We start from the raw sequence: 27,129 nt of genomic DNA, 5'->3' as shown, positions 1-27,129 counted from the left end.
GGACCGGAACATCCAGGCATCCAACGTATATGAGTTTCTTCATGAATTTGTCATTTTTTAATGGTATTTACTTGCACATGTCACTTCTTTTTGTAGTAGATTTGTACTCTTGTCATTTAACTGCTTAGCGGCCGCGCTACATACATCTACTGTGGCAGGGCGGCTTCTGTGCTCTGGATCACATATCTGGTATGTGATCAGCACCTCTACGTAAGGGGCGTGCGCCCACCACCCCGGCTGTGATCGCAACTGTTACAAAACAATGATTGACCCCTGGGACTCGCTGATCGTCTCCGTCATTCATGGAAGAGAGCTCTGTGTTGTAAACAACACAGAGCTCTGTACACTGACAGGTGATCTTGCTGTTTTGTTATTCCCTGCAAAGCAGTGAAAAAAGACAAGATCACTTAGTAAAAGCACCACATATTACACACATTACACATTGTTAGGCACACAGTTAACCCCTTGATTGCCCCTAGATATTAACACCTTCCCAGCCAGTGTCATTAGTAAAGTGACAGTGCATAGTTTTATCACTGATCACTGTATTAGTGTCACTGAGGATGTCAGTTAGTCAGTGACCCCCCCCCCCCAGGCATCAGTTAGTGTCAGATTGTCAACCGCACTATTGCATTCCATTATAGGTCGCTGATCGCCATAGTTGCTAGTATAAAAAAGGAAACCAATCAATATACACTTATTGGGATTTTCTTTTTTTACCAAAGACGTGTAGCAGAATACATTTTGGCCTAAATTTATGAAGAAATTAGTTTCTTATTATTTTTTATTGGATATGATTTATAGCAAAAAAATATATATATATGTATAGATATATATCTATATATATAGATATATATCTATATATATATATATATTTTTTTTTTTAAATTTGCGGGCTTTTTTTGTTTTTTGCAAAAGTATAAAAAAAACGCAGTGGTGATCAAATACCACCAAAAGAAAAAAAAATTTGTGTGAAAAAAATTAGATAAATTTAATTTGGGTACAGCGTTGCATGATCATGTAATTGTCAAAGTAGCGCAGTGCTGAATAGCAAAAAATGGCCTGGTGATGAAGGGGGTAAAACCTTCCGGAGGACCAGTGGTTAATCTGTCTAACTATCCGTGTGATATTCCATAATATTTTTATAATGATATACACTGCTCAAAAAAAGGAAAGGAACACTTTGAAAACACATCAGATCTCAGTGGGGAAAAATATCACGCTGGATATCTATACTGGTATGGACTGGGTAATGTGTTAGGATCTATACTGGTATGGACTGGGTAATGTGTTAGGATCTATACTGGTATGGACTGGGTAATGTGTTAGGATCTATACTGGTATGGACTGGGTAATGTGTTAGGATCTATACTGGTATGGACTGGGTAATGTGTTAGGATCTATACTGGTATGGACTGGGTAATGTGTTGGGATCTATAGTGGTATGGACTGGGTAATGTGTTAGGATCTATACTGGTATGGACTGGGTAATGTGTTAGGATCTATACTGGTATGGACTGGGTAATGTGTTAGGATCTATACTGGTATGGACTGGGTAATGTGTTGGGATCTATAGTGGTATGGACTGGGTAATGTGTTAGGATCTATACTGGTATGGACTGGGTAATGTGTTAGGATCTATACTGGTATGGACTGGGTAATGTGTTAGGATCTATACTGGTATGGACTGGGTAATGTGTTGGGATCTATAGTGGTATGGACTGGGTAATGTGTTAGGATCTATACTGGTATGGACTGGGTAATGTGTTAGGATCTGTACTGGTATGGACTGAGTAATGTGTTAAGATCTATACTGGTATGGACTGGGTAATGTGTTAGGATCTATACTGGTATGGACTGGGTAATGTGTTAGGATCTATACTGGTATGGACTGGGTAATGTGTTAGGATCTATACTGGTATGGACTGGGTAATGTATTAGGATCTATACTGGTATGGACTGGGTAATGTGTTAGGATCTATACTGGTATGGACTGGGTAATGTGTTAGGATCTATACTGGTATGGACTGGGTAATGTGTTAGGATCTATACTGGTATGGACTGGGTAATGTGTTAGGATCTATACTGGTATGGACTGGGTAATGTGTTAGGATCTATACTGGTATGGACTGGGTAATGTGTTAGGATCTATACTGGTATGGACTGGGTAATGTATTAGGATCTATACTGGTATGGACTGGGTAATGTGTTAGGATCTATACTGGTATGGACTGGGTAATGTGTTAGGATCTATACTGGTATGGACTGGGTAATGTGTTAGGAATGAAAGGATGCCACATTGTTTGGTGGAAATGAAAATTATCACCCTACAGAGGGCTGAATTCAAAGACACCCCGAAAATCAAGGTGAAAAAATGATGCAGCAGACCATAGTCCATTTTGCTGAAATTTAATTGTTTAATTGCAGCAAATCAGGATGGTCCTCAGTAGTTTGTGGCCCCCACATGCTTGTATGCCTGCCTGACAATGTCGGGGGGGGGCGGGCATGCTCCTAATGAGATGACCGATGGTCTCCTGGGGTATTTCCTCCCAGATTTGGATCAGGGCCTCACTGAGCTCCTGAACAGACTGAGGTGTGACCTGGCGGCGTCACTTTGGTTGTCGTTCATACACACTCCTGTCCTTAGGCGCCTTTCGCCATGGCTGTCCACCCTCACTCCTGTTCATTCACTCCCCACCATTCCTTTTTTCCCCTTCCCCTCATACATTAGCCCCACCACACGACACAGACCTCACTGTCATCACACCATCTTGCACTACATTTATTTGGCCTAATCACCTCCTACTCTTATGTTCACCTTAGGTGTGCCCGGGTTGCCGCCCGTGATGTGTGTCGCCGTTGGACCAGCCCCCCCAGCTCCCGACACTGATGCCTTTGGGTGGTCCGTGGTCCTTGACATTACGCCTCCAGCTTCATATATACTTGTGATCTATTGGTGGGGGGTTTCCATCTCCATTCTCCTCTCCTCTATTGATACAAGATTATTTATCTAGTTGTTCATCTCTCATTTGCAGATACACCCCATGCTTGCTCCTGATGAGCGGTAGCAAGCCGCGAAACGCGTCTAGCTAACAACTGCCGTGTACCAGTATACTACAGCTCTAACAGTTTCTAATGTTGATATATTCGTACTATCACATTATGTGACAGGGACCAGTAAGGTCATAGGCCATGCAGATGTTACCTTGCAACATTTTTGTACCCAACTGTGACATACGGTGGACTCTGCAACTCTATCATGTTACCCATTTTTAACCATCTTATTACCAGTCACCGCTGTTTTAGGAATTGACGCCACGTTTAATGTGTATTTATATTTGTAAGTATATGGAAATCATGTGTGTAATCTTATGTACGGAATATTAAATATCTCAATTTCCACCATTGTATTCATTTCAACCACGTGCTTCGTTCAAAGTCCCACCCTTTTGTTCCTACTTCTAACAATATCATTGTCAGGGATGGAGGCACATGACCTTACCAGGCCATGGCCTCATTTAAAGTCCCAATGTTTCCCCTCTACCTTTTCCCTAATTTTTACAGCTTACAAAGAAATAAAGTCCAAAATTTACCCTTCCAGAGTCCCCTTACCAGTGGTGGCCCGTCCATAGGGGGCGCACGAGCGCCACCCCGTGATTTACGTCTATGCAATCACGTGATTTCAGGTGAGACACTTCATTTGGCTGCTTTTGGGAGTCCTTGTGGCGCAGAGCAATGCGAAGCAACACTCCCATATTGCAGTCATTCTCCTTGTTGTGGGGTTTTCTATTGGCACCGCCATAGGACATGGTCTTTATTTTTTACCTCGGAGTCGCGGCGTCACTTCTGGAAGTGACGCCGTGGCTCCAGGGATGGAACGCACGGCCTGAGCAGCACCTTCTTGCAGAATCGGCCGGATTGTTAGGTTCATAGTGTGAAACAAAATGTACAATAATTAATGAAAGAAAAAATATATTGTCTTTTACTATTTACAACGGTCGCTATGTTTTCCACATGTGGTCAGTGAGGTTTATGTAGGTTTTTGGGCGGATATTTACTAATGGTGAACACAGAGGCAGTGATAAACTGGTACACATGACAATTCTGTGAGGCTGAGCTGTATATACCCTGATCTGTGAGGCTGAGCTGTATATACCCTGATCTGTGAGGCTGATCTATATACTCTGTCCTGTGATTCTGAGGCTGTATACTCTGTCCTGTGATGCTGAGCTGTATAATCTGTCCTGTGATTCTGGAGCTGTATACTCTGTCCTGTGATTCTGGGGCTGTATACTCTGTCCTGTGATTCTGGGGCTGTATACCCTGTCCTGTGATTCTGGAGCTGTATACTCTGTCCTGTGATTCTGGAGCTGTATACTCTGTCCTGTGATTCTGGAGCTGTATACTCTGTCCTGTGATTCTGGAGCTGTATACTCTGTCCTGTGATTCTGAAGCTGTATACTCTGTCCTGTGATTCTGGAGCTGTATACTCTGTCCTGTGATTCTGGAGCTGTATACTCTGTCCTGTGATTCTGAAGCTGTATACTCTGTCCTGTGTTGCTGAGCTGTATACTCTGTCCTGTGATTCTGAAGCTGTATACTCTGTCCTGTGATTCTGAAGCTGTATACTCTGCCCTGTGATGCTGAGCTGTATACTCAATCCTGTGATTCTGGGGCTGTATACTCTGTCCTGTGATGCTGAGCTGTATACTCTGTCCTGTGATGCTGAGCTGTATACTCTGTCCTGTGATGCTGAGCTGTATACTCTGTCCTGTGATTCTGGAGCTGTATACTCTATCCTGTGATTCTGGAACTGTATACTCTGTCCTGTGATGCTGAGCTGTATACTCCTGACACTATGGGTGGAAGCAAGTGAAATACAGGGGACGGAGTGGGCAGATTCTATAAGGGGTGGGGCTTATGAGAAGCAGGGGGGTCAAAAAGGAAGGGCGGGGTCTAGATAGATCTCTACAGCGTGGTCCTCTCATCCTTTGACTCTTCTTCGGACCCAGTTGGGGCTCCATTAGGTAGTAGTAAGCTGCCACATGGTCATTTATTTGGAGCCTCCAAGAGCTTCACCATCCAAATCCCAGAGAGTTTTTCTTGCTGTCTGTAGACCCAAATAAAATGCTGCAAACAAATCTGTTGCTTAGAATGTGGCTCACAGGACATGATCTCCGGTTTGTAGACATGAAAAAGCCGAAGTGACCCTCTAGAGACGATGTCACCAACTTACCAAGATAAAGAAGAAGGACCATCGGTCATGATGAATCTTCCTCTTCCCAAATAAAAATGTGATTGAGTAAACATAGAGGACCATGGCCATGCCGTAACCCAAAATTTCCACAATCTGCAAATCAAAAACATAACTGTAACGTAACTAACATAATCAGATTCCTCAGACGCTGGCCAAATGTAGAATTGTCATGAAGTTATTGTAATCTGAGGCCACCCTAAACCTGACCTCCAGCCTTCCCTTCAGTCTTGCACAGGTGTACCGGTTCCTCTCCTGGACTGAAATGCCTTCCTCTGATTTCACTGCACACTGTGAGCTTCTCACATTGTGCATTAGAAGCTGCAACAAGTCAGATAGAACCCTCCTCAGTTCCTGGCTGGAGGGCGAGTGCCTAGGAATGCCTACTATTCCAGACTGACATCCTGGAGGATGCCCTGGCCCACCCCTTTCATTTATTGGATTTAAACTCTTTCAATCATGAAAGCTTAGAACCACATGTGGACAGGGCTGCTGTTAGAAATCACGGGGCCCCATACAGCCTACCTGACAGCCTCCAAACCCCCCCCACCGCCAGAAGTGACTAAGGACATAGATTTTATCAGTGCCTTTCTTTTCAGCCTCAGTTGAATGAATTGGAAGCATTCTGAAGCTTCGTGCTCATTCACAAACTGAAGCATAGCAACCACAGTTTACTATGCTTCAGTGATGAATGGACACAGGAGTGATTGGTACTGATCACTCACTATGTTCATTCAGGAAAAAAAGGGGCCAATAAATTATTTATTTACTGGCTCCTTCCCTCTTTCCTTCCCTCTCCATCCTAAAACATCCCCCTGTGTGCCTACAGCAGCTTCCAAGAGGAGAGGAGGGAAGCCAGCAGTTTCCTGGGGAAAGGGGAACACAGGGGGGCCTAGACAGCAGATGGAAGGGGTGCTTGTGCTAGAAACACTTCCCTGTACTGCAGCCAGAGGAAGAAGCTGGCACCGTTGCAGGGGAAGGTAGAAGAGGATTGATGTCTGTAATAAGACAATACAGCCGACCCTGCTTCTGAGCAGGTGCCCGGGCCCCCCCTATTGAACTGATGAGGCCTGGGCCCAGTACAGGAGCGCTGACTGTACTGTCTTATCAGCGGCAATGCTTGTGGGCAATAGGTGGGGTGGTCTGCATGCAAATGGAGTCTGCATAGGCACGCCCACTTCTCCAGACTGACATCTGCCCTCAAAAAGGTGTTCTGATATTTGCATAACTCCTCCCAAGAGCCAGCCCACTGTTTGTATCAAAATTTAGGCTTCCCCACATCCGATTCGCATGACAGGAGAGTGTGACCAGCTTTCAGTGGAGCCGGTTCACGCAGCTCTGGGGCAGCCATGGTCTGCATTGGAAAAGGACCTGATTCGCACCTGAAAGAGTGGACAGGGACGAACCCGACCCCCTGCTGTGACCCGCATCAATGTGAACTTAGCCTAAGACCTCTTGAGGGGAGTACTTTTTTTTTTAAGCACATGATTAGAGCCTGAGGCTCTAATTGGCTTCAAAAAAGGGTGGGCTCTGGGGGGAGAGCACTCCCCCCAGAGCCCACCCACTTGTTTGACAATAGCAAATTATTATTCGCTATTGTCTTACTGATTCTCCTCCTGGCCAATTAGGAAGCAGGTCCTGAGACCCGATTGGCCAGGGGGTCTTAGGACTCCCGGCCAATTGGGTCTCAGGACCCACTTCCTGTTCGGCCAGGAGGAGAGGTGGAGAAGCAACGGCCCCGTAGGGAGGAGCAGCAGCCCTACCATCTAATTCCTAAGGTAAAGAGGCCTCAGATCACCGCCCTCCCATCCGTCTCCCGTGGGGGGAGGGAAATCGCCACCTTCCTGTCCGTCTTCTGGAAGGGGGGGTGGCACTGGTTTGCCGCCGCCACCCCCCCAAAAACATTGAGCACCAGCCGCCACTGACTGAAACCCAGTGATGACAACATTGCTTTGGACCGTCTTCCTTCCAAGCTTGGTGACAATGATGGACCAGGACTGAACAATGTGGGTTGGCAAGGTTTCCTTGCAGAGGACCAACGCACCCCCTAATGTGGCAGATATATAGCTGTGCAATCAGAAAAGCGCATACTTCTTCTTGCTGATTGGAGAGCTCTGGCTATAACACAGCAGGGGACATGTTGGACCTCTACAGAGAGACCACTGCTTCCAAGCAGAGAGCAACAGTCCTTCTCTGAAGCTGCTTGGAAGGGACAGACTTCTCTACATGGGATGTGGCTGATTTCTACAGAAAACCAACTGTAAGACTTGGCTCACCTTTTGTTTTGATGCACCTGGAAGGTGTTAAGCTGATTTTAAATGAAGTCCGGTTGGGTTTCAAATGATTCAAATTTCAGAGGTTCAGCTAAATGCATGGCTGTGAAAAGCTGATTGATGATACTCACAAGCAGCACCGCGTTAAAGAATGACAGATGGATGGAATAGCTGAACGCAAACAAGATGGCGACCATCAGGAAAAGGAGGAACCAAGAGAGGGCGATGTCCACCAGGGCTTGTCCAAACCAGTACGCGGATGGGAAAAGGCCGGAAATACGCAGCTGGGAGCGAGCTTTGATCTGGAAGGAGAAAGATTCAGTGGTTGTGATCATGGCCAAAAGATAGAAAAAAGATCACCTAGGTGGACCTTTACTCTACAGGCTTCTTAAACAGCTGAGCTCCGTTCACCAACTTCTGTCAGATTCTGTTGGGTTCTTTGTTGCCTCAAGGGGGGAGGTTTTTCCTCACTTCCTGTCCCAGTGACAACAAGAGGAGAATCTCTGAGATGGAAGCAGGTGACAATAGCAAAAAAACAAATTTTTTTTATTTTTTTAGTATTGGGGGAGAGTTAAAACCTCTGTGAGACCTCCCGATTTGATAACCCTCCTTCCCATCATTCTTATTCTGGTGTCAGCAAGCTGAGAAGTGAACGGGAAATCTCCTTCGACAAATAAACCTGAGATCTTTCCCATCAGGCTAGGCTGGGGTTGGGTATTATTAGTCCTATTACTTTGTACAGTAATGGGGCGTACACACGGGCGGACTTTCCAACCGGACTGGTCCGACGGACTTTCGGACGGACTTTTTTTTAAGAACGGACTTGCCTACACATGACCGGACTTTCCGGCAGACTATGTCCGCCGGTCTTCCCGACGGAGTTACGATGGACTTTCCGAATGAACGGACTTGCCCACACATGAACAAGTCCGTTCATTTTGAACGTGACTCGGGTACGACGGGACTAGAAAAGGAAGTCAATCTTGCCGCTTTTATCGGCGAGATTGACACCTTGCGAGCCCCGTCATGGGGCATACAGGCCCTCAGGTCTGGTATGGATTTTAAGGGGAACCAAAACGGCGTGGGGGTCCAACCACAATCCATACCAGATGGCCGGTCAGGAAGGGGGGTGGGGATGAGCAACCCCCCCTCCTGAACCGTACCAGGCCGCATGCCCTCTACATGGGGGGCTGGGTGCTTTGGGAGAGGGGGCGCCCTGCGGCCCCCCCACCCTAAAGCACCTTGTCCCCATGCTGATGAGGACAAGGGCCTCTTCCTGACAACCCTGGCCGTTGGTTGTCGGTGTCTGCGGGTGGGGGGGCTTATCGGAATCCGGGAGCCCCCTTTAAGCTCTCCGGCCTCTTCTCCCGGTGTCCGGTGCTTCTGCCGGCTCCTCCGCTATCTTCTGCCGCTCTTTTGCATCGTCTTCTTCCCTCTTCTCTTCTTCCGATGTTGACACGACGCTCTCCCCGGTTTAATGCTGTGTGAGTGCTCCGCAATGACCCCATGGCAAGTTGGGACTGTTACGTCATAAGGGGCATGGTCATCGGGTGATGTTGACCACACCCCCTTATGACGTCAAGTCCCAACATGCCCCCGTCATAAGGGGGCGGGGTCACCGCCTATATAAGTCATTGTGGAGCGCTCACACAGCATTACAACGGGAGAGAGCATCGTGTCAACATCGGAAGAAGAGAAGAGGGAAGAAGACGACGCAGAAGTCCGGGCCACTGCTAGCAAAAGAGCAGCAGAATATAGCGGAGGAGCCGGCTGAAGAACCGAACACTGGGAGAAGAGGTTGAACACCGAGAGAAGAGGCCGGAGAGCGGGAGAAGAACCGGACACCGGGAGAAGAGGCCGGAGAGAGCGGCGAAGTCGGAAGAAGACCCCCGAAGTCGGAAGAAGACCCCCGAGGCTGTCTAATAAATTATTTTAAAAACCTGTGTAGTGTGTTTTTTTTATTGACACATTTACGATGTACCCCATACTTATTCACATAGGGTGGGGGGCCGGGATCTGGGGGCCCCCTTATTAAAGGGGGCTCCCGGATTCCGATAAGCCCCCGCCCGCAGACCCCGACAACCAACGGCCAGGGTTGCTGGGAAGAGGCCCTTGTCCTCATCAACATGGGGACAAGGTGCTTTGGGGGAGGGGGGGCCGCAGGGCCCCCTCTCCCCCAAAGCACCCAGCCCCCCATGTTGATGAGGACAAGGGCTCTTCAAATTTGTTTTTCCTATTACAGCGAGCGCGAGATGTAGTACCCTGCCCTTGCGTCGTATCTGGTCCGTCAGACCAGCATACAGACGAACGGGCATTCCGTTAGGAACTGAGTCCGGCGGAGTTACGATGTAAAGATTTGAAGCAGGTTTCAAATCTAAAGTCCGTCAGATTTCCAATCGAAACGGTCCGTCGGAAGTCCGATGCAGCCCACACAGATTGGTCCGTCGGACCAGTCCGGTTGGAAAGTCCGCCCGTGTGTACAGAGCAAGTCTTTATCAGTTAGAAGCATACTAGGAAACATACTGACATAAAAGTTAAAGTGGACCTGAAAGTGAGGATTTCGGACATTTCAAGAAGTATTTTATGTGCCTAAGCAGTACCCTGAAAAATTTATCCTTTGTCTTGAATTCCTTTGGAAAACTAGCAGAGCATTTCCTGTTCCTAGGCGCTTCTCTTCTGTAAGCTAAAAGCTGCATATCTGCAATGTGGGATCAACTAAGGCACTGCTACCTCTGACTGCTAGTGCTAGACTCAACAGATTTGGAGTGAGGTTTGGTGATGTCACTACTTTGCTGCTCATGGTTCTCCTTGCTGGGAGGAAGCTGTACCTGAGGATGTGAAGTGCAAGGATCTCTCTGCTTCCAAGCTTGGTAGTCTCAAGAGATGTGGAGTGAGATTTGGTGATGTCACTATCATTGGTGGCCGGTGGTTTTTTTTTGGGGCAAGTGGCAGACAGTTCACAGCCAGCCACCCCCTTCCCCCAGTCGGGTCACCCGCAAAGCCCCACCCCTCCCCTGTCCTCTGCCGGTCGGTCAGTGTCACCCGGCGGCCGCAACACTTACTGTGGGCTTCCCTCTGGGTGACTGGCTTCTATATCTCGTCTCCTCCAGTGGCGGGTCTCCTCCTCCACTCCCGGGGGCCAGAAAAGCTTCCCTCCGGGCGACCCGCAAGCTTTTCCTGTGTCTCTTCTCCGCGCATCTACTCCCTCCTCCTCTCTCCACCTCCTGGCGGCCAGCTTAGCTTCTCCTTTCAGCCAATTGGTAAATTGGTTTCAAGACCCGCTTCCTGATTGGCTGGGAGGAGAATCAGTGTGAAAATAGCCAATATTCATTTACTATTGTCCCGTGGGCCCACCCTATTTTGAAGCCATTTTGAAGCCTATTAGAGCCTCTGGCTCTAATCATGCACTTCAAAGAAACCCCCCCTTTCCCCACTGGAATCCATGGTCCAGACATATAAAAAGAAAGAAAGGCGCCTCTACAGGATCGTGGATTGTTAAAAGCCTGTAACATGGAGTCCTCCTCTGGTAAGTGGATCCATCCTCTGTCTGCAAATGGAGAGCCAAGTAACGCCGTCCAGCAGCTGTCAGATTACTTCCATGTGTGCGGGAGCAAGGAGGCAGTGAGGCTGCCTTTGTTCTGGGTTCGAGCTGGAACGCACGAGGCCGGTGGCGTCAGTGAGGGGTGGTGGGCGGTAATGCATTTTGGAGCATGCACGGCTCTTTCTTCAGACCTGTCGAAGAAGCCGCACATGCTCCGAAATGTGCTGCTCATTGTTCTCCTTGCTGCAGAGGAATTTGTACCTGAGAAACAGCAGAGGAAGGATCTCCTTGCTTCCATGCCTGATGACCTCACCTCAGGAGATCTGGAATAAGATTAGGTGATGTCACTACTGTGCTGCTCACTGTTCTCTTTGCTGGAGAGAAAGCTGTACCGAAGGACCTGAAGTGCAAGCATCTCCCTGCTTCCAATCCTGGTGGCCTCAGGAGTTTTGGTAAAGGTCACTTCTGTGCTGCTCACTGTTTCCGTTGCTGGAGAGAAATTTATACCTGAGGCAGTGCCCTAACAAGGCCATCCAGTGCCCAGGGCTGATTCCAAACTGCTCCCCCCTCCCCCGCTCTTGGTGTGCAAGCTTAGGGGATCCTACACCCAGCAGTCACTTGCTTGTATAAATCACTGCTGCTGTCACTACTTGCAACAGAAAGAAGGTACCCCCAGTAAACTATTGCACCCCAGGGCAGCTGTCCCTCCTGCCCACCCCTTCTCCTGGCCCTGACCTGAGGGATCTCCCTGACTCTACGCTGCTGGTGGCCTCAGAAGATGTGGAGTGAGATTTGGTGATGTCCCTACAATGCTACTCATTGTTCTCTTTGCTGGAGAGGAAACTGCACCTGAAAACCTACTATGCAAGGATCTCCCTGCTTGTACTTCATCCATTCTGTGGATCTGTGCAGTCATCAGATAACTACCAGTCATCTGGAGTCAGCTCTGACATGAGGAGAAAAGCTCTGTCCTTACCAAAAGTGTTGCCTCCACAAAGAGACACAGTGCACTACAGGGCATTGTAAGTCTGTATTGGAGAAAAGATCAGTTGCCGGAAGCCCACAGGTATTACTGGTGACTAGTCCTAGTCCCTACCCTTGTCTTTTTTGGGCTTCCAAAGTAGAGATCCACTTTAAAAGAGAAGTATGGGGTTGGTTTGTTTTTTCTGAATTATACTTACTTAAGTGGATGCAACATGGGCTCGATGCTGCATCTGTCCCCCCCACTGGTTCTAACACTGAGAAACGAGCGATCAAACATCGCCGATCGCTCGGTTCTCAGGGCTCCCCGAGCAGAGTGCTGGTGACTGTCAGTCACCGTCTCTCTGCTTCCCCCCCGTGCTCACTGAAGTGCTGGGCTGGGAAGGGGGCATCTTGCTGAAAGGCGGAGCTGGGTGCCGGTCCAGGCATGTGTGCTGATCCAGACTTCATTGTCATGATCTTGACCAAAGCCTGGACCGGCTCTGAAAAGGGGTCACAGGAGAGCAGAACAAACAGCACTTCTGTGATCCACAGGAGAAGTACAGCCAAATGAGATTTCCCTGTACTTCTCCTTTAAATCTAAGTCAGAAAACATGTTAGTAATTAAGTCCCATCGCCTATACCAGTGGTCTCCAAACTGCGTCCTGGGGGCCGGATGCGTCCCTTTGCTTGCCTTTATATGGCCCTTGGCCATATGTCACCAATGAAGGGGCACAGTTTCTCCCAATAACACCGATCATGAGGCACAATTCTGTCAGGGCTGGCTCAGCCCTTCCTTCTCTGAGCTGGCCACCCAGCTGTTGGCTAATTCCAGCTCTCATCTCTCTCCACAGTTAACCAGCTGTGGATCTGCTCATCAGTCCCGCCTACTTAAAGATCTCCAGCTCACTTCTTTCCTGTCTTTGCCTTGGTCACATCACAAAAAACCATCTCCTGCGTTCCTGTTTAAAGACTGGCTTTGCTGACAACCCTTCTGGCTCCTTATCATGCTTGCTGTTCCTCTACTTGGATCCCTGACTCCTGGCCTGGTTGATTACCCGATCTGGTTACTGGACTCTGGCTTGGCTGACTACCCGATCCGGTTAATGGATTCTGGCTATGCTTTGACTACGCTTACTCTATTTAGCTTTTTATTTTTAATAATAAACAAGTGTGATTTTACTGTACTTCTGTCTCGGTCTGGTTCATGGTTCTGACAAATTCCTACCAATGACACCAACGATGGGACAAATTTTCTCCCGATGACACAAACAATGAGGACCAATGCGACCAATGATGGGGCACAATTCTTCCCAATGACACCAACGTTGGGGCAAAGTTCCTCCCAATGACACCAACCATAGGGCCCAATGTCACCAATGATGCGGCATAGTTCTTCCCAATAACACCAACAATGAGGCCCAATGATTGGGCACAATTTTTACCAATGATGGGGCCCAATGACACCAAGGATGGGTTAATTCCTCCCAATGACACCAACGATGGGGCCCAATGTCACCAATTATGGGGCACAGTTCCTCCCAATAACACCAACAATGATGGAGCACAATTCCTCCCAATGACACCAACAATGGGGCCCAATGAGACCAAGGATGGGGCATAATTCCTACCAAAGACACCAACTATGGGGTGCAATTCTTCTCATACCAAAGATGGGGCATTATTTACTCCAACTGATGCTGGGACATTTTCTACCCCCGATGGCCACAGTCTGGCACCCCTAAAACCTGAAGGACAATAAACTGGCTCTTTGTTTAGAAAGTTTGAAGACCCCTGGCCTATACTAACCTTCATATCCTGCATGCTGGTCATTGCAAAGTGGGGGGCAAGTCCAGACGCATAGATCATAAACGTCACTCCCATGTAGAAAATCGCATATGACCTGTAATCCCAGTAGTCCTGGTGACAGAAAGAAAATGGTTACAACAACAAATGCATTTTTTATTAGAAAGCAAACAAAAAATATTTTTGAGGACAATCTTCCTCTCTGATCCATTAGTTTTCATTGTGTGGTCCAGCCCTTAGGGTTAGGTACAAACACCTTTATTACATAGGACTGACCTGCTGTGTGAAGTATGCAGTGTCTGTGACAGATACAGCACAGAGAGCAGTTCAGATGGAGCTGTATGCTCCGGATCCCTCTGCCCGGCCCAAATGCCTTCCCTCACCCCCACCCCGTCTGCTCAGTTGAGTGCAGGAGGGGGGAGAAGGGCAGCAAACTCATATAGTGTAATGACTGCATGAGCAGAGAGTGGGAGGTGAGCTGTCTGCTACTCACATCCTGCATGGCAGTCCCGACCTGGCACGGATATGTGGCAGTTTTTTATACTGAAAACTGACACATTCCCTCTGATAACAATAGAGCAGACCCAGTGCCAGTTCCTCTGCAATAGAAACTGGTGCAGGTGGTGATGGTGCCTCGCTGTGCATTAAAATAACCTTGTGACCTGATACAAAAGTAAACCAGGAACGGACAGACGGGTACTCACAGGAATGACGGGGTAATTCCACACCCTGATCCTCTCCGTGGAGTTATAGACCCTCATAAAGGCGTTACTGATAATATTAACCAATACCGGGAGGATATTGTGTGCTCGGGGGTTTCCGATTATTTTGTACCCGTAGTCCTAAAAAAATAAAAGCAGAAAAGTGATACCATACAAAATAAAAATGTTCAACAGAATCGTCTTTTGGACTTGTGCACACCCTAGGTATCTACTGAACAACACTGGAACATCAGTCTGGGAAGGCCACATAAACTTATTTTATCATTTCATGCATTTTCATCCAATGCGATTGGATTTAGAGTGTATGCAGGGCCATAGATAGTTTTTTTTTCCTGGGGGGGTTTCAGGTCTTTCAAACTTAAAGGCATCATTTATGCCGCGTACCGATCGGGATTTTGGTCAGAAAAAGATATGATGGCTTTTCCAATGGAATTTCCGCTCAAGCTTGCCTTGCATACACACGGTCACACAAAAGTTCGCTGAACTTCCGACCGTCAAGAACGCGGTGATGTACAAGACTACGACGAGCTGAGAAAATGAAGTTCAATGCTTCCGAGCATGCGTAGGAATTTTGCGCGTCGGAATTGCTACAGATGATTGCATTTTCGGATAGGAACTTTTTCCGACAAAAAAATTGAGAATATGCTCTCAATCTTTTGACGGCTGGAATTCGGCCAGCAAAAGTCCGATGGAGCATACACATGGTCGCATTTTCCAACCAAAAGCTCTCATCGGTCTTTTACTGGCCGAATTTCCGATCCGGTGTACGCGGCATTACACTTTTATGTTGGGGGAGGTAGTTAAATCATGTGATAGCAGAGCGGGGCCATGAGGCTTTGCAATGCAGCGCAGTAAAAATGATCCCCATTCAACTGAATAGAACGCAATGCACGCAGTTGTGGTGCGGTAGTGTACTCATTAGTACAGCGAGCTCCTCCTAAGCTCCCTAGTGTTTTTTTTTTTCGTTCAGCCCGCTGGGTTGAACTAAAAAAAAACTTACCGTGTGAACCAGGTTTTAGAGCAACTGCTGTTAACATGTATCTGCACATCCAGTGGTCTCATATTTAAGCTCCAGGGGACAAAGCAAAACACGTTGGGGTGTGGCCTGGCGGGAACCCATGCTGAGGTCTCTCCCATCACTATTACATTACCATAGGATTCTGTGGATGTGCGGCACCAGGGATTTTTTTTCTCTCTTCCCTTCAGTGACTGCAAGAGCTGGGATGAGCTCCATCCCTCGCCAACACTCCTGTAGCACATTCGGTATCATCTACATTACTCCCCACATCTATTGAGCCCGAGCGACACACTAACAAACCGAGGGTCACAGTGGTTACCTGCTGTCAGGGACAAATTTCTGACCCTCTCCCCCAGCAAAGATTCCTAATTATGAAGAAAATCTCCCTTCATCCAATCAAACTCCCTCCCAGAAGCAAATCCTTGCCATTAACCACCCCCTGTAAACTTCTCTACAAGAAAATCCCCCTTTCTCCAAAAGCAAACCCACTCCCCTTTCCTTAACCCCCCACTAAAATAAACTCCCCCAGGCTGGAATTCTCACTTCCTGCTTCCCAAAACAGAAAATTAGTGCCTCACCACTTACCAGACCTCAGATTCAGCACAGCACATAAGTAGGAAAACTTCTGCATCCCCAGTCTCCCTTCGAGTGTGTCATATGATACATCAAGGAAGAGTCTAGGAGTTCCTTCAACCGTGCTCTGTCAATTGCCAGCATCTGAGACCTCGCAATAATTTCATGCTTTTCAGGGGGACCCCTTATTAAACTGAGGGGATGGGGCACAATAGAAGGGGGCTGGCTGCTGCACTCCGAAACTCTGATTGCTTCTACTGTGCTGATGGTGAGGCTAAACAGGAGGCACACTGTCTGGGCAATTTGCCAGGATGCTCCGGGGGGGGGGGGGTTTGAACACCCCTGACCTCCCCCTTATCTATGTCCCTGAGTGTATGTGTAGCAAAGCATTTTCTGGTAGTTTTGGATAGAGTAGGGAAGCCCATATAAGGTTATCTTTTGCTGTCTTCATACACAGACAGTGTAGACAATTGTGCTCTTCCGACCTCATGGTGTAACAGTTTGGTGAAGACTCTTTTCTTTTCCAGCATGACTGTGCTCCCCCTGGAGCAATGAATACAAGCCAGGTCTCAGGTGTACAAAGCCAGCTCCATAAAGATATGGTTTGACCCAGTGGCGTAGCGTGGGGGGTGCCGTGGCCCCGGGCGCGACATTTAGGGGGGCGCAATTTCGTGCCAGTAGTGTCACTACTGGCTGCCTCCTCCTAATTTAATTTCCTGTGTCCCCCGCGCTCCGCCGCCATGTCCAGTGTTTGGCGCCCTGTGATTGGGTGTATGGGGGTCATGTGCGGCGTGGGGCTGGCCTATCCACGATCACGGTTGCTCCTGAAGTCCCGCCTCCGCACATGACCCCCATACGCCCAATCACAGTGCGCCGGGAAACAATGAGCATGCTGGCTGGAGCGCGGGGGAGACGATCACTGGAGAGTGTGAGCCGGGGCAGCTGTCTTGTCCTCCTCTCCTCCAGACCAATGCAAGACAAGAAGGTGAGGAATGGATAAACACGGGAGGGAGAGAAGAGACAGGCGCCGTATATGTAGTGTCAGTATAGGAAGACTAGGCAGGACAGTATAGTGTAGTATAGTGGTCAGTAGGGATGAGCTTCGTGTTCGAGTCGAACCCATGTTCGACTCGAACATCGGCTGTTCGATCGTTCGTCGAATTGCGAACGTTATGGGCCGTTCGCGCCAAATTCGTGTGGCGCGTCACGGCCCATAATTCACTGCGGCATCGCAGTGCATTGCTGGCTGATGATTGGCCAAGCATGCACTATGACCCGCATGCTTGGCCAATCACAGCGCCGTCAGTAGAGAGAGCCGTAATTGGCCAAAGCCAAGGAGGCTTTGGCCAATTATGGCTCAGGGGATTTAGTACACGCCCCACACTATATAAGGCGCCTGCACGGCGGCCCTGTGTAGTGTGTGTTCCGGCGTTCATTGAGAGAGAGAGAGAGACACAGACAGTGACATTTGATTTGAGTTAGATAGATTAGGCAGAACAGTCAGTCAGTTAGCTGCACTTACAGTGTATTGTGTATATATATGCATCCCAGGTGTTGCATATATATATATATACACTGTATTCAGTTTAGCTAGATCCGTTCTTGTTATCTTCCTACTGACAGGCAGGCTTGTCTTGTTACAGTATTTACAGCTACCTGAAGAAAATTACTGGTGTTCCTTTGATCCTATTAGTACCACAGTCAGGCAGCTAGACTATTTACAGTTAGTGCAGTGCGTCCTGCTCACAGTGTTCAGCTAAACCTACAAGTTAGTGGGGTGCGTCCACCTCACAGTGTTCAGCTAGATCCGTTCCTGTTATCTTCTTACTGACAGGCAGGCTTGTCTTGTTACAGTATATACAGCTACCTGAAGAAAATTGCTGGTGTTCTTTTGATCCTATTAGTACCACAGTCAGGCAGCTAGACTATTTACAGTTAGTGCAGTGCGTCCTGCTCACAGTGTTCAGCTAAACCTACAAGTTAGTGGGGTGCGTCCTGCTCACAGTGTTCAGCTAAACCTACAAGTTAGTGCAGTGCGTCCTGCTCACAGTGTTCAGCTAAACCTACAAGTTAGTGTGGTGCGTCCACCTTACAGTGTTCAGCTAAACCTACAAGTTAGTGGGGTGCATCCTGCTCACAGTGTTCAGCTAAACCTACAAGTTAGTGGGGTGCGTCCACCTCACAGTGTTCAGCTAAACCTACAAGTTAGTGGGGTGCATCCTGCTCACAGTGTTCAGCTAAACCTACAAGCTAGTGGGGTGCGTCCACCTCACAGTGTTCAGCTAAAGCTACCTGTAGAAGGTTGGTGGTGTTCTCATACTACAGGCAGGCAGTTGATTTTGCTAGCTGCAGTATCAGTACATATATATATATATATATATATATATATATATATATATATACATATCCCAGCTTAGTGCAGCTACAGGCCATTAGTTTGTCTGGAAGGCCAAGAAAGAGAGGCAGACAGTCACAAGCCAATAAGAGAGGGCAAGCAGGCTCTGTGTCTAGTGCTGGTCGTGGAGACGGTGCATCCTCATCAGCACGTGGCCGCGGGACACGCTTGGGCTTTTTTTCAGCAGCTGGCCGTGTTGAGCCGCAACATGCGGAAGACTTGGTCGAGTGGATGACCAAGCCGTCCTCATCCTCCTCATCCTCTCTCACCCATGCCCAGGGTACTTTGTTTGACAAAGCAGCGGCCTCTTCCCTCGGCTCAATTTCATCAGTGACTCCTTCCCTAGCCCCACCATGTCCTCCTGAGGAGTCCCTCGAACTGTTTGATCACAGTGTTGGGTACATGCTCCAGGAGGATGCCCAGCGTTTGGAAGGCTCTGATGATGATACTGAGCTCGATGAAGGCAGTAACACGAGCACGGACAGAGGGGGTGCCCAAGAAGGACAGCAATCTGGCAGTCATGCTCCCGCTGCTGCAGCATACTGCCAGGTTTGCTCCAGTGATGAGGAGGGAGGGGATGATGAGGTCACTGACTCAACGTGGGTGCCTGATAGGAGGAGGAGGAGGAGGTGGCACATCATAAGGGCAGCACATTGACTGCATCACACCCCAAAGCTCCACATGTGCAGGGCGTTGCAGTCTCTGCGCGTTATTCAAAAAGTTCTTTGGTGTGGGCCTTTTTTGAGACGAGTGCATCAGATCGCACCACTGCTATTTGCAACATATGTCTCAAGCGTATCTCGCGTGGCCAAAACATCTCCCGCTTGGGTACCACATGCTTGACCAGACATACGCTTGCCAACGAACTGCATGGCAGGTCAACATATCTAAAAGACCCACACCAAAGAACAAAGAGGACCTCACCTTGCTCCTCATCAGCTGAGATTTCCAACCCCACTATACCTTCAGTCCTCTCTGAGACCTGCACTGAGAGGAATGAAGGTGTAGAATTAGGTGTGTCACAGCCAAGTACTTGTGGGCAATCTGCTTTTGGTACACCGACGTCAGATTGTACCAGGCAAATTTCCCTGCCCCAGCTGCTGCACCGCCGAAAGAAGTTTGCTCCCAGCCATCCACATGCCCAGCGGTTGAATGCTAGCTTGGCAAAATTGCTAGCACTTCAACTGCTGCCTTTTCAGTTGGTAGACTCTGCCCCCTTCCGTGAGTTTGTGGAATGTGCGGTTCCTCAGTGGCAGGTACCCAAACGCCACTTTTTCTCACGGAAGGCGATTCCGGCTCTCTACCAGCATGTGGAAGGCAATGTCCATGCCTCGATGGACAGGGCGGTCAGCAGTAAGGTGCATATTACCGCTGACTCATGGTCCAGCAGGCATGGACAGGGACGTTACCTAAGTTTTACGGCCCATTGGGTGACTCTGCTGGCAGCTGGGAAGGATGCAGGACAAGGTGCAGTAGTGTTGGAGGTTGTTCCGCCACCACGCCTCCAAAATGCTAATGATTGTGACACACCTCTCTCCTCCACCCCCTCCTCTTCTTCTTCCTCCATGGCCTCTTCCTGTGCTTTGTCCTTGGAACCAGCGGTGCTCCGTAGCCGTTCAAGGGGCTACGCAAGTACGCAGGCCAAAAGATGCCATGCGGTGCTTGAGCTGGTGTGCTTGGGGGACAGGAGCCACACTGGGGCAGAGGTTCTGTCAGCTCTGCAGGGGCAGGTTCAGAGGTGGTTGACGCCACGCCAACTTAAGGCAGGAATGGTGGTTTGCGACAATGGCACCAACCTCCTCTCTGCCCTCCGACAGGGACAAATGACCCATGTGCCCTGTTTGGCTCACGTCCTTAACTTGGTGGTGCAGTGGTTCTTGGGCAGGTACCCGGGCTTACAGGATGTCCTGAGGCAGGCCAGGAAAGTCTGTGTGCATTTCCGCTGGTCATATAATGCCAGTGCTCGGCTGACGGACCTCCAAAAGGAGTTTAACCTGCCCAAGAACCGCCTAATCTGTGACATGCCCACCAGGTGGAACTCAACGTTGGCCATGCTGCAGCGGCTGCACACGCAGCAGAGGGCCATCAATGAGTACCTGTGCGACTATGGCACCAGGACAGGGTCAGGGGAGCTTGTTTTTTTTCCCCACGCCAGTGGGCCATGATCAGGGATGCATGCACTGTCCTGTCACCATTTGAGGAGGCCACGAGGATGGTGAGCAGTGACAGTGCATGCATCAGTGACACTGTCCCCCTTGTCCACCTGTTGGAGAACACACTGCGTGGAATAATGGACAGGGCACTTGAGGCAGGAAGAGGAGGACTTCCTTAGCTCTCAAGGCCCCCTTTATCCAGACAGTGTTCCTGCGTGCCCGCCGATCACACAGGAAGAGGACGAGGAGGAGGAGGAGGAGGAGGAAGATTGTGTCAGTATGGAGGTGGAGCCTGGCACTCAGCATCAGCAGCAGTCTTTAAGGAATCAGTCCCAAGAAACACATGGACTTGTACGTGGCTGGGAGGAGGTGGCTGCGGACCATGTCGTCCTTAGTGACCCAGAGGACTCCGGACCGAATGCCTCAGCAAACCTACGCTGCATGGCCTCCCTGATCCTGCAAAGCCTGCGTAAGGATCCTCGTATTCGTGGTATCAAGGAGAAGGACCAATACTGGCTGGCAACCCTCCTTGATCCACATTACAAGGGTAAGGTTGCGGACCTTATCTTGCCATCGCAGAGGGAGCAGAGGATGAAACATCTTCGGGAGGCCTTGCAGAAAGGTCTGTGCAACGCGTTCCCAGAGACTGGGATGTTACAAACTCCTGTTTCTGGACAACGTGTTGCTGAGGCTTCGGTCAGTCAAAGAAGGAGCGGTGGAGAAGGTGGCCGTCTGACCGATGCGTTCAGACAATTTTTTGGTTCACAGCCCCAAGGTATGATCGGTTCCAGCAACCATCGCCAGCGTCTGTTTTACATGGTGCAGGAATACCTAGGGGCAAGATCAGACTTGGACACCTTTCCCCGAAAATCCTCTGGGTTACTGGGTCTTGAGGATGGATCACTGGCCAGAGCTTGCACAGTATGCAATTGAGCTACTGGCCTGTCCTGTATCCAGCGTTCTTTTGGAACGCACATTCAGTGCTGCTGGAGGCGTGGTAACCGATCACAGGGTGCGTCTGTCCACAGACTCGGTCGATCGACTGACCTTCATAAAAATGAATCAGTCTTGGATCACCACCAGCTACCAAGCACCTGATGCTGATGTAACCAAATAATTTTTTTTGAAATCTCAGATCCCTTCAAAGACTGCCTATGCTGATGCTGAGTGACTATCCCTGAGTAATTATCCTCTTCCTCCTCAATCATCACGCTGATAGCTTGTAAGAACATTTTTGGTTCTGGGCACCACCACCAGTGCCTAAGGCACAATTTTTCTGCCCGTTTCACAGGGGCGTGTAATTACAATTTTTGATGCAATACTTTGCAGCAGGGCTCGTTCCTGCGTTCCAACTAAAGTGTGAGGGGTTGCAGTGTTGTGGCACCAGCACCACCACCACCACAGGCCCAATTTTTCTGCCCCTGTTCAACAGGGGCATGTAATTACAATTCTTGATCTAATATTTCACAGCAGGGCCCTGTGAGGGCTTACAGTGTTGTGGCCACAACACCTAAGGCCCAAATTTCTGCTGAGTATATAGGGCAGGCCCCTACTTTCAAACATCTAACTTACAAATGACTCCTACTTGCAAACAGAAGGAGACAACAGGAAGTGAGATGAAATCTACCCCTAGGAAGGGAAATTCTCTCCTGTAAGAGTTAATATGGGAAAAACATTTCTCCTTTCCACTGATGCTTTCCAATCCTTGTTCCACAAAAAACCCCAAATTCTCAAAAAACATTTGTCATTGGGACAAAAAGTGAGGTGAAATCTTCTAAAGAGGAGGAAAGACAGCAAAACAAATGTCACAGGGGTGATAACCCTTCCCTATGTTTTCCAAAAAGCTTAAAAAAGATATTTTGGCTGGAGCTAAACACGTTAAAAATGTACCCGTTCAAAATGACAAAGAGATTCTACTTAACAACAAACCTACAGTCCCTGTCTTGTTTGCACCGCCTGTATACTGCTGTTCAGAGTATATAGGGCCTGGTGGCCCCACACCTTTCCTTATTTTAATTTGGGTGCGGAGTTCCCCTTAATATCCATACAAGACCCAAGGGGCCTGGTAATGGACTGGGGGGTACCGTTTGTCTCACTGATTTTCATCCATATTGCCAGGACCCGACATTACATTAAACCCGCAAGCAGTTTTAAATGAGATTTTTTCCTTTAAAAATGACATTTGGTGCAGGGACTGTTCTAAACATGGGAAACACGCGTCACTTTACAGGCATAATATAGACACCCCCCAGGTACGATATTTAAAGGAATATTTCACTTTTTTTTTTTTTTTACTTTAAGCATCATTAAAATCACTGCTCCCGAAAAAACGGACGTTTTTAAAAGTTTTTTTTGCATTGATACATGTCCCACAATACCATGCAAATTAGCCTTTAAAATGAGCACTTTTGATTTCGAACGTTCCAGTCCCATAGACGTCAATGGGGTTCTAACGTTCGTGCGAACTTTCGGTCCGTTCGCAGGTTCTGGTGCGAACCGAACCGGGCGGTGTTCGGCTCATCCCTAGTGGTCAGTATAGTGTAGTGGACAGTGTAGTATTGTGGTCGGTATAGTGTAGTGGTCAGGACAGTGTAGTGGTCAGTATAGTGTAGTGGACAGTGTAGTATAGTGGACAGTGTAGTGTAGTGTAGTGGACAGTGTAGTATTGTGGTCAGTATAGTGTTGTGGTAGGGTACTGTAGTGGACAGTGTAGTGTAGTAGACAGTGTAGTATAGTGGTCAGTGTAGTATAGTGGTCAGTGTAGTATAGTGGACAGTGTAGTATTGTAGTCTGTATAGTGTAGTGGACAGTGTAGTGTAGTGGTCCGTGTAGTATTGTGGTCAGTATAGTGTAGTGGACAGTGTAGTGTAGTGGACAGTGTAGTATAGTGGTCAGTGTAGTGGTCAGGGTAGTGTAGTGGACAGTGTAGTGTAGTGGACAGTATAGTGTAGTGGTCAGTGTAGTGTAGTGGACAGTGTAGTGTAGTGGACAGTGTAGTATAGTGGTCAGTGTAGTGTAGTGGACAGTGTAGTGTAGTGGACAGTGTAGTGTAGTGGACAGTGTAGTATAGTGGTCAGTATAGTGTAGTGGTCAGTGTAGTGTAGTGGACAGTGTAGTGTAGTGGACAGTGTAGTGTAGTGGACAGTGTAGTATAGTGGTCAGTGTAGTGTAGTGGTCAGTGTAGTGTAGTGGACAGTGTAGTGTAGTGGTCAGTGTAGTGTAGTGGACAGTGTAGTGGTCAGTGTAGTGTAGTGGTCAGTGTAGTGTAGTGGACAGTGTAGTGGACAGTGTAGTATAGTGGTCAGTATAGTGTAGTGGACAGTGTAGTGTAGTGGACAGTGCAGTGTAGTGGACAGTGTAGTGTAGTGGACAGTGTAGTATAGTGGACAGTGTAGTATTGTAGTCTGTATAGTGTAGTAGTCAGTATAGTGTAGTGGGTAGTGTAGTGGTCAGTGTAGTATTGTGGTCTGTATAGTGTAGTGGTCAGTGTAGTGTAGTGGTCAGTGTAGTGTAGTGGACAGTGTAGTGTAGTAGACAGTGTAGTATTGTGGTCAGTATAGTGTACTGGTCAGTATAGTGTAGTGATCAGTGTAGTATAGTGGACAGTGTAGTGTAGTGGTCAGTGTAGTGTAGTGGACAGTGTAGTATAGTGGTCAGTGTAGTGTAGTGGACAGTATAGTGGTCAGTGTAGTGTAGTTCTCAGTGTAGTGGTCAGTATAGTGGACAGTATAGTGTAGTGGTCAGTATAGTGGACAGTATAGTGGTTAGTGTAGTGGTCAGTATAGTGTAGTGGACAGTGTAGTGGAGTGTATAGTATAGTGGTCAGTGTAGTATAGTGGTCAGTATAGTGGACAGTATAGTGGTTAGTGTAGTGGTCAGTGTAGTATAGTGGTCAGTGTAGTGTAGTGGACAGTGTAATGGTCACTGTAGTGCAGTTCTCAGTGTAGTATAGTGGTCAGTATAGTATAGTGTAGTGGACAGTGTAGTTCTCAGTGTAGTGGTCAGTATAGTGGTCAGTGTAGTGGACAGTATAGTGGTCAGTGTAGTGTAGTGGACAGTATAGTGGTCAGTGTAGTATAGTGGTCAGTGTAGTGGACAGTATAGTGGTCAGTGTAGTGTAGTGGACAGTATAGTGGTCAGTGTAGTTCTTAGTGTAGTGGACAGTATAGTATAGTGGTCAGTGTAGTGGAAAGTATAGTGGTCAGTGTAGTCTAGTGGACAGTATAGTGGTCAGTGTAGTTCTTAGTGTAGTGGACAGTATAGTATAGTGGTCAGTGTAGTGGACAGTATAGTGGTCAGTGTAGTCTAGTGGACAGTATAGTGGTCAGTGTAGTTGTTAGTGTAGTGGACAGTATAGTATAGTGGTCCGTGTAGTGTGTCATGGTCAGTAAAGGAATCAGGTTGGTCAGTGTTGAAATCAAGTAGGTTAGTGTAGTGGTCAGTATAGGAATCAGGTAGGTCAGTACTATTGTATTTGAAGGGACTCGGGGAGTGATAAAAGTCCGCAGGTTAAGGGGGGCGCAAATTACTTGCCTTGCCCCGGGTGCTGACAACCCACGCTACGCCACTGGTTTGACCAGATATGGTTTGTAATTGCATGCCCCTGTTAAACAGGGACAGAAAAATTGGGCCTTTGGTGGTGGTGGTGGTGGTGCCACAACACTGTAAGCCCTCACAGCTACTCTTGGTGGGCGCTGGAATGGACCCTGCTGTGAAATATTAGATCAAAAATTTTATTTACAATACAGTGCAGCCGTAGTGCAGTTGCTACTACTTTTCTGGTGGTGTACACAGTACACAATACAGTGTAGTGTGGTGTCACAAAACAAAATATACATCATGTCCGGAAGGCCACCAAGGAGAGGCAGACGCTCACAGGCCACTAAAAAAAGGCAAGCAGCCTCTGTGTCTACAGTCAACAGTGCTGGTCATGGACATGGTGCATCCTCTGCAGGTGGCCGTGGGGCACGCTTGTCCTTTTTTTCTGCTGATGGCCGTGTTATTGAGCCAGAACATGCAGAAGAGTTGGTGGAGTGGATAACAAAGCCATCCTCATCCTCTGTCACCCAGGCTCAGAGTAGTTTGCCTTCCAATGCAGCTGCCAAAGCGGACTATTCCACCGGCTCCTTGTCCACAGTCACGCCTTCCGTAGCCCCACCATCATGCACGGAGGAGTCCCCCGAACTATTCGACCACAGTGTTGGGGACATACTGCTGGAGGATGCGCAAAGATTGGAAGGCTTCGATGTTGGTTCCCAGGTTGAGGAAGGAAGTAACCTAGGCCTAGAGAGAGTGGGTGCCCAAGAAGGACAAGAAACTGGCAGTCATGTTCCCCCAGCTGCAGCATAGTGCCAAGTTTGCTCCAGTGACGAGGAGAGAGAGGATGATGAGGTCACTGACTCTACTTGGGTGCCTGATAGAAAGCAGGAGGAGGAGGAGGTGGCACAACTCCAACGAGGAAGGATGTCCTCTAGGGAGCAGCTTAAGGGCAGCCACCCTACTGCATCACACCGCAGAGCTCTGCAGGTGGAGGGCGCTGCTGACTCCCCGCTGATTTTGAAAAGTTCCTTGGTGTGGGTCTTTTTTGACATGTGTGCAGCAGATTGTACTGTAGCTGTTTGCAACCTATGTCTGAAGCGGATCAAGCGTGGCCAGAACAGCAGCCACTTGGGCACCACATGCTTGACCAGACATATGACGACCTCCCATGCAGTCCGTTAGTAACAGCACTTAAAAGACCCCCATCAAAGAAAAAGGCAGACTTCTCCTTGCTCCTCATCTGGGATCTTCAACCCCACTATACCTCCAGTCCTCTCAAAAACCTGCACTGAGAGGAAGGAAGGTATAGCAATAGGTGTCCCAAGTACTTGCAGCCAATCTGCTATCAAATTGGTGAAAAATGTGTGCCTTTTAAAAATAATGATGATTATAATAAAAGGTCAGAGGTTTTAAAAAAACATTTAGAAAAAGAGGAGACAGAGCAAAAAGTAAAGAAAAAAAAGAAATACCTTAGGGAATTTGAGGATTATAAAAATAAAAATGTATTCAAGTGGCAAAGTAAAGAGGTGCCATTTGGAGGGCCTAATTTTAATGGGGGTAGTGGAGCGGTGGAATCTGCGGTACAACCCCAGACCTGAGTAATGCCCCGTACACACGGTCGGATTTTCCGATGGAAAATGTCCGATCGGAGCGTGTTGTCGGAAATTCCGACCGTGTGTGGGCTCCATCGGACATTTTCCATCGGATTTTCCGACACACAAAGTTGGAGAGCAGGAGATAAAATTTTCCGACAACAAAATCCGTTGTCGGAAATTCCGATCGTGTGTACACAAATTCGACGGACAAAGTGCCACGCATGCTCAGAATAAATAAAGAGATGAAAGCTATTGGCCACTGCCCCGTTTATAGTCCCGACGTACATGTTTTACGTCACC

The 27,129-nt window shown here is 48.2% G+C and overlaps 1 protein-coding gene across 4 annotated transcripts in view; it reads right to left on the bottom strand.

The window, feature by feature from the left end:
- Window positions 1-27,129, bottom strand: part of LOC141113856 (cholesterol transporter ABCA5-like) — a 99,923-nt gene that overhangs the window by 23,538 nt on the left and 49,256 nt on the right. For all 4 annotated transcript variants that reach the window (XM_073607186.1, XM_073607183.1, XM_073607184.1 and 1 more), the window contains 4 exons: window positions 14,539-14,676; window positions 13,838-13,948; window positions 7,659-7,829; window positions 5,237-5,350 (listed from right to left, as the gene is read on the bottom strand). In XM_073607186.1, coding sequence (XP_073463287.1) covers window positions 5,237-5,350; window positions 7,659-7,829; window positions 13,838-13,948; window positions 14,539-14,676 — 534 coding nt within the window. The remainder of the gene's footprint in view (window positions 1-5,236; window positions 5,351-7,658; window positions 7,830-13,837; window positions 13,949-14,538; window positions 14,677-27,129) is intronic.

Source organism: Aquarana catesbeiana, linkage group LG12 (assembly GCF_042186555.1).
Source record: "Aquarana catesbeiana isolate 2022-GZ linkage group LG12, ASM4218655v1, whole genome shotgun sequence".
Lineage (NCBI taxonomy): Eukaryota > Metazoa > Chordata > Amphibia > Anura > Ranidae > Aquarana > Aquarana catesbeiana.
Note: the sequence above shows the minus strand (reverse complement) of the source record. Positions and strands in the feature narration are given on the sequence as shown.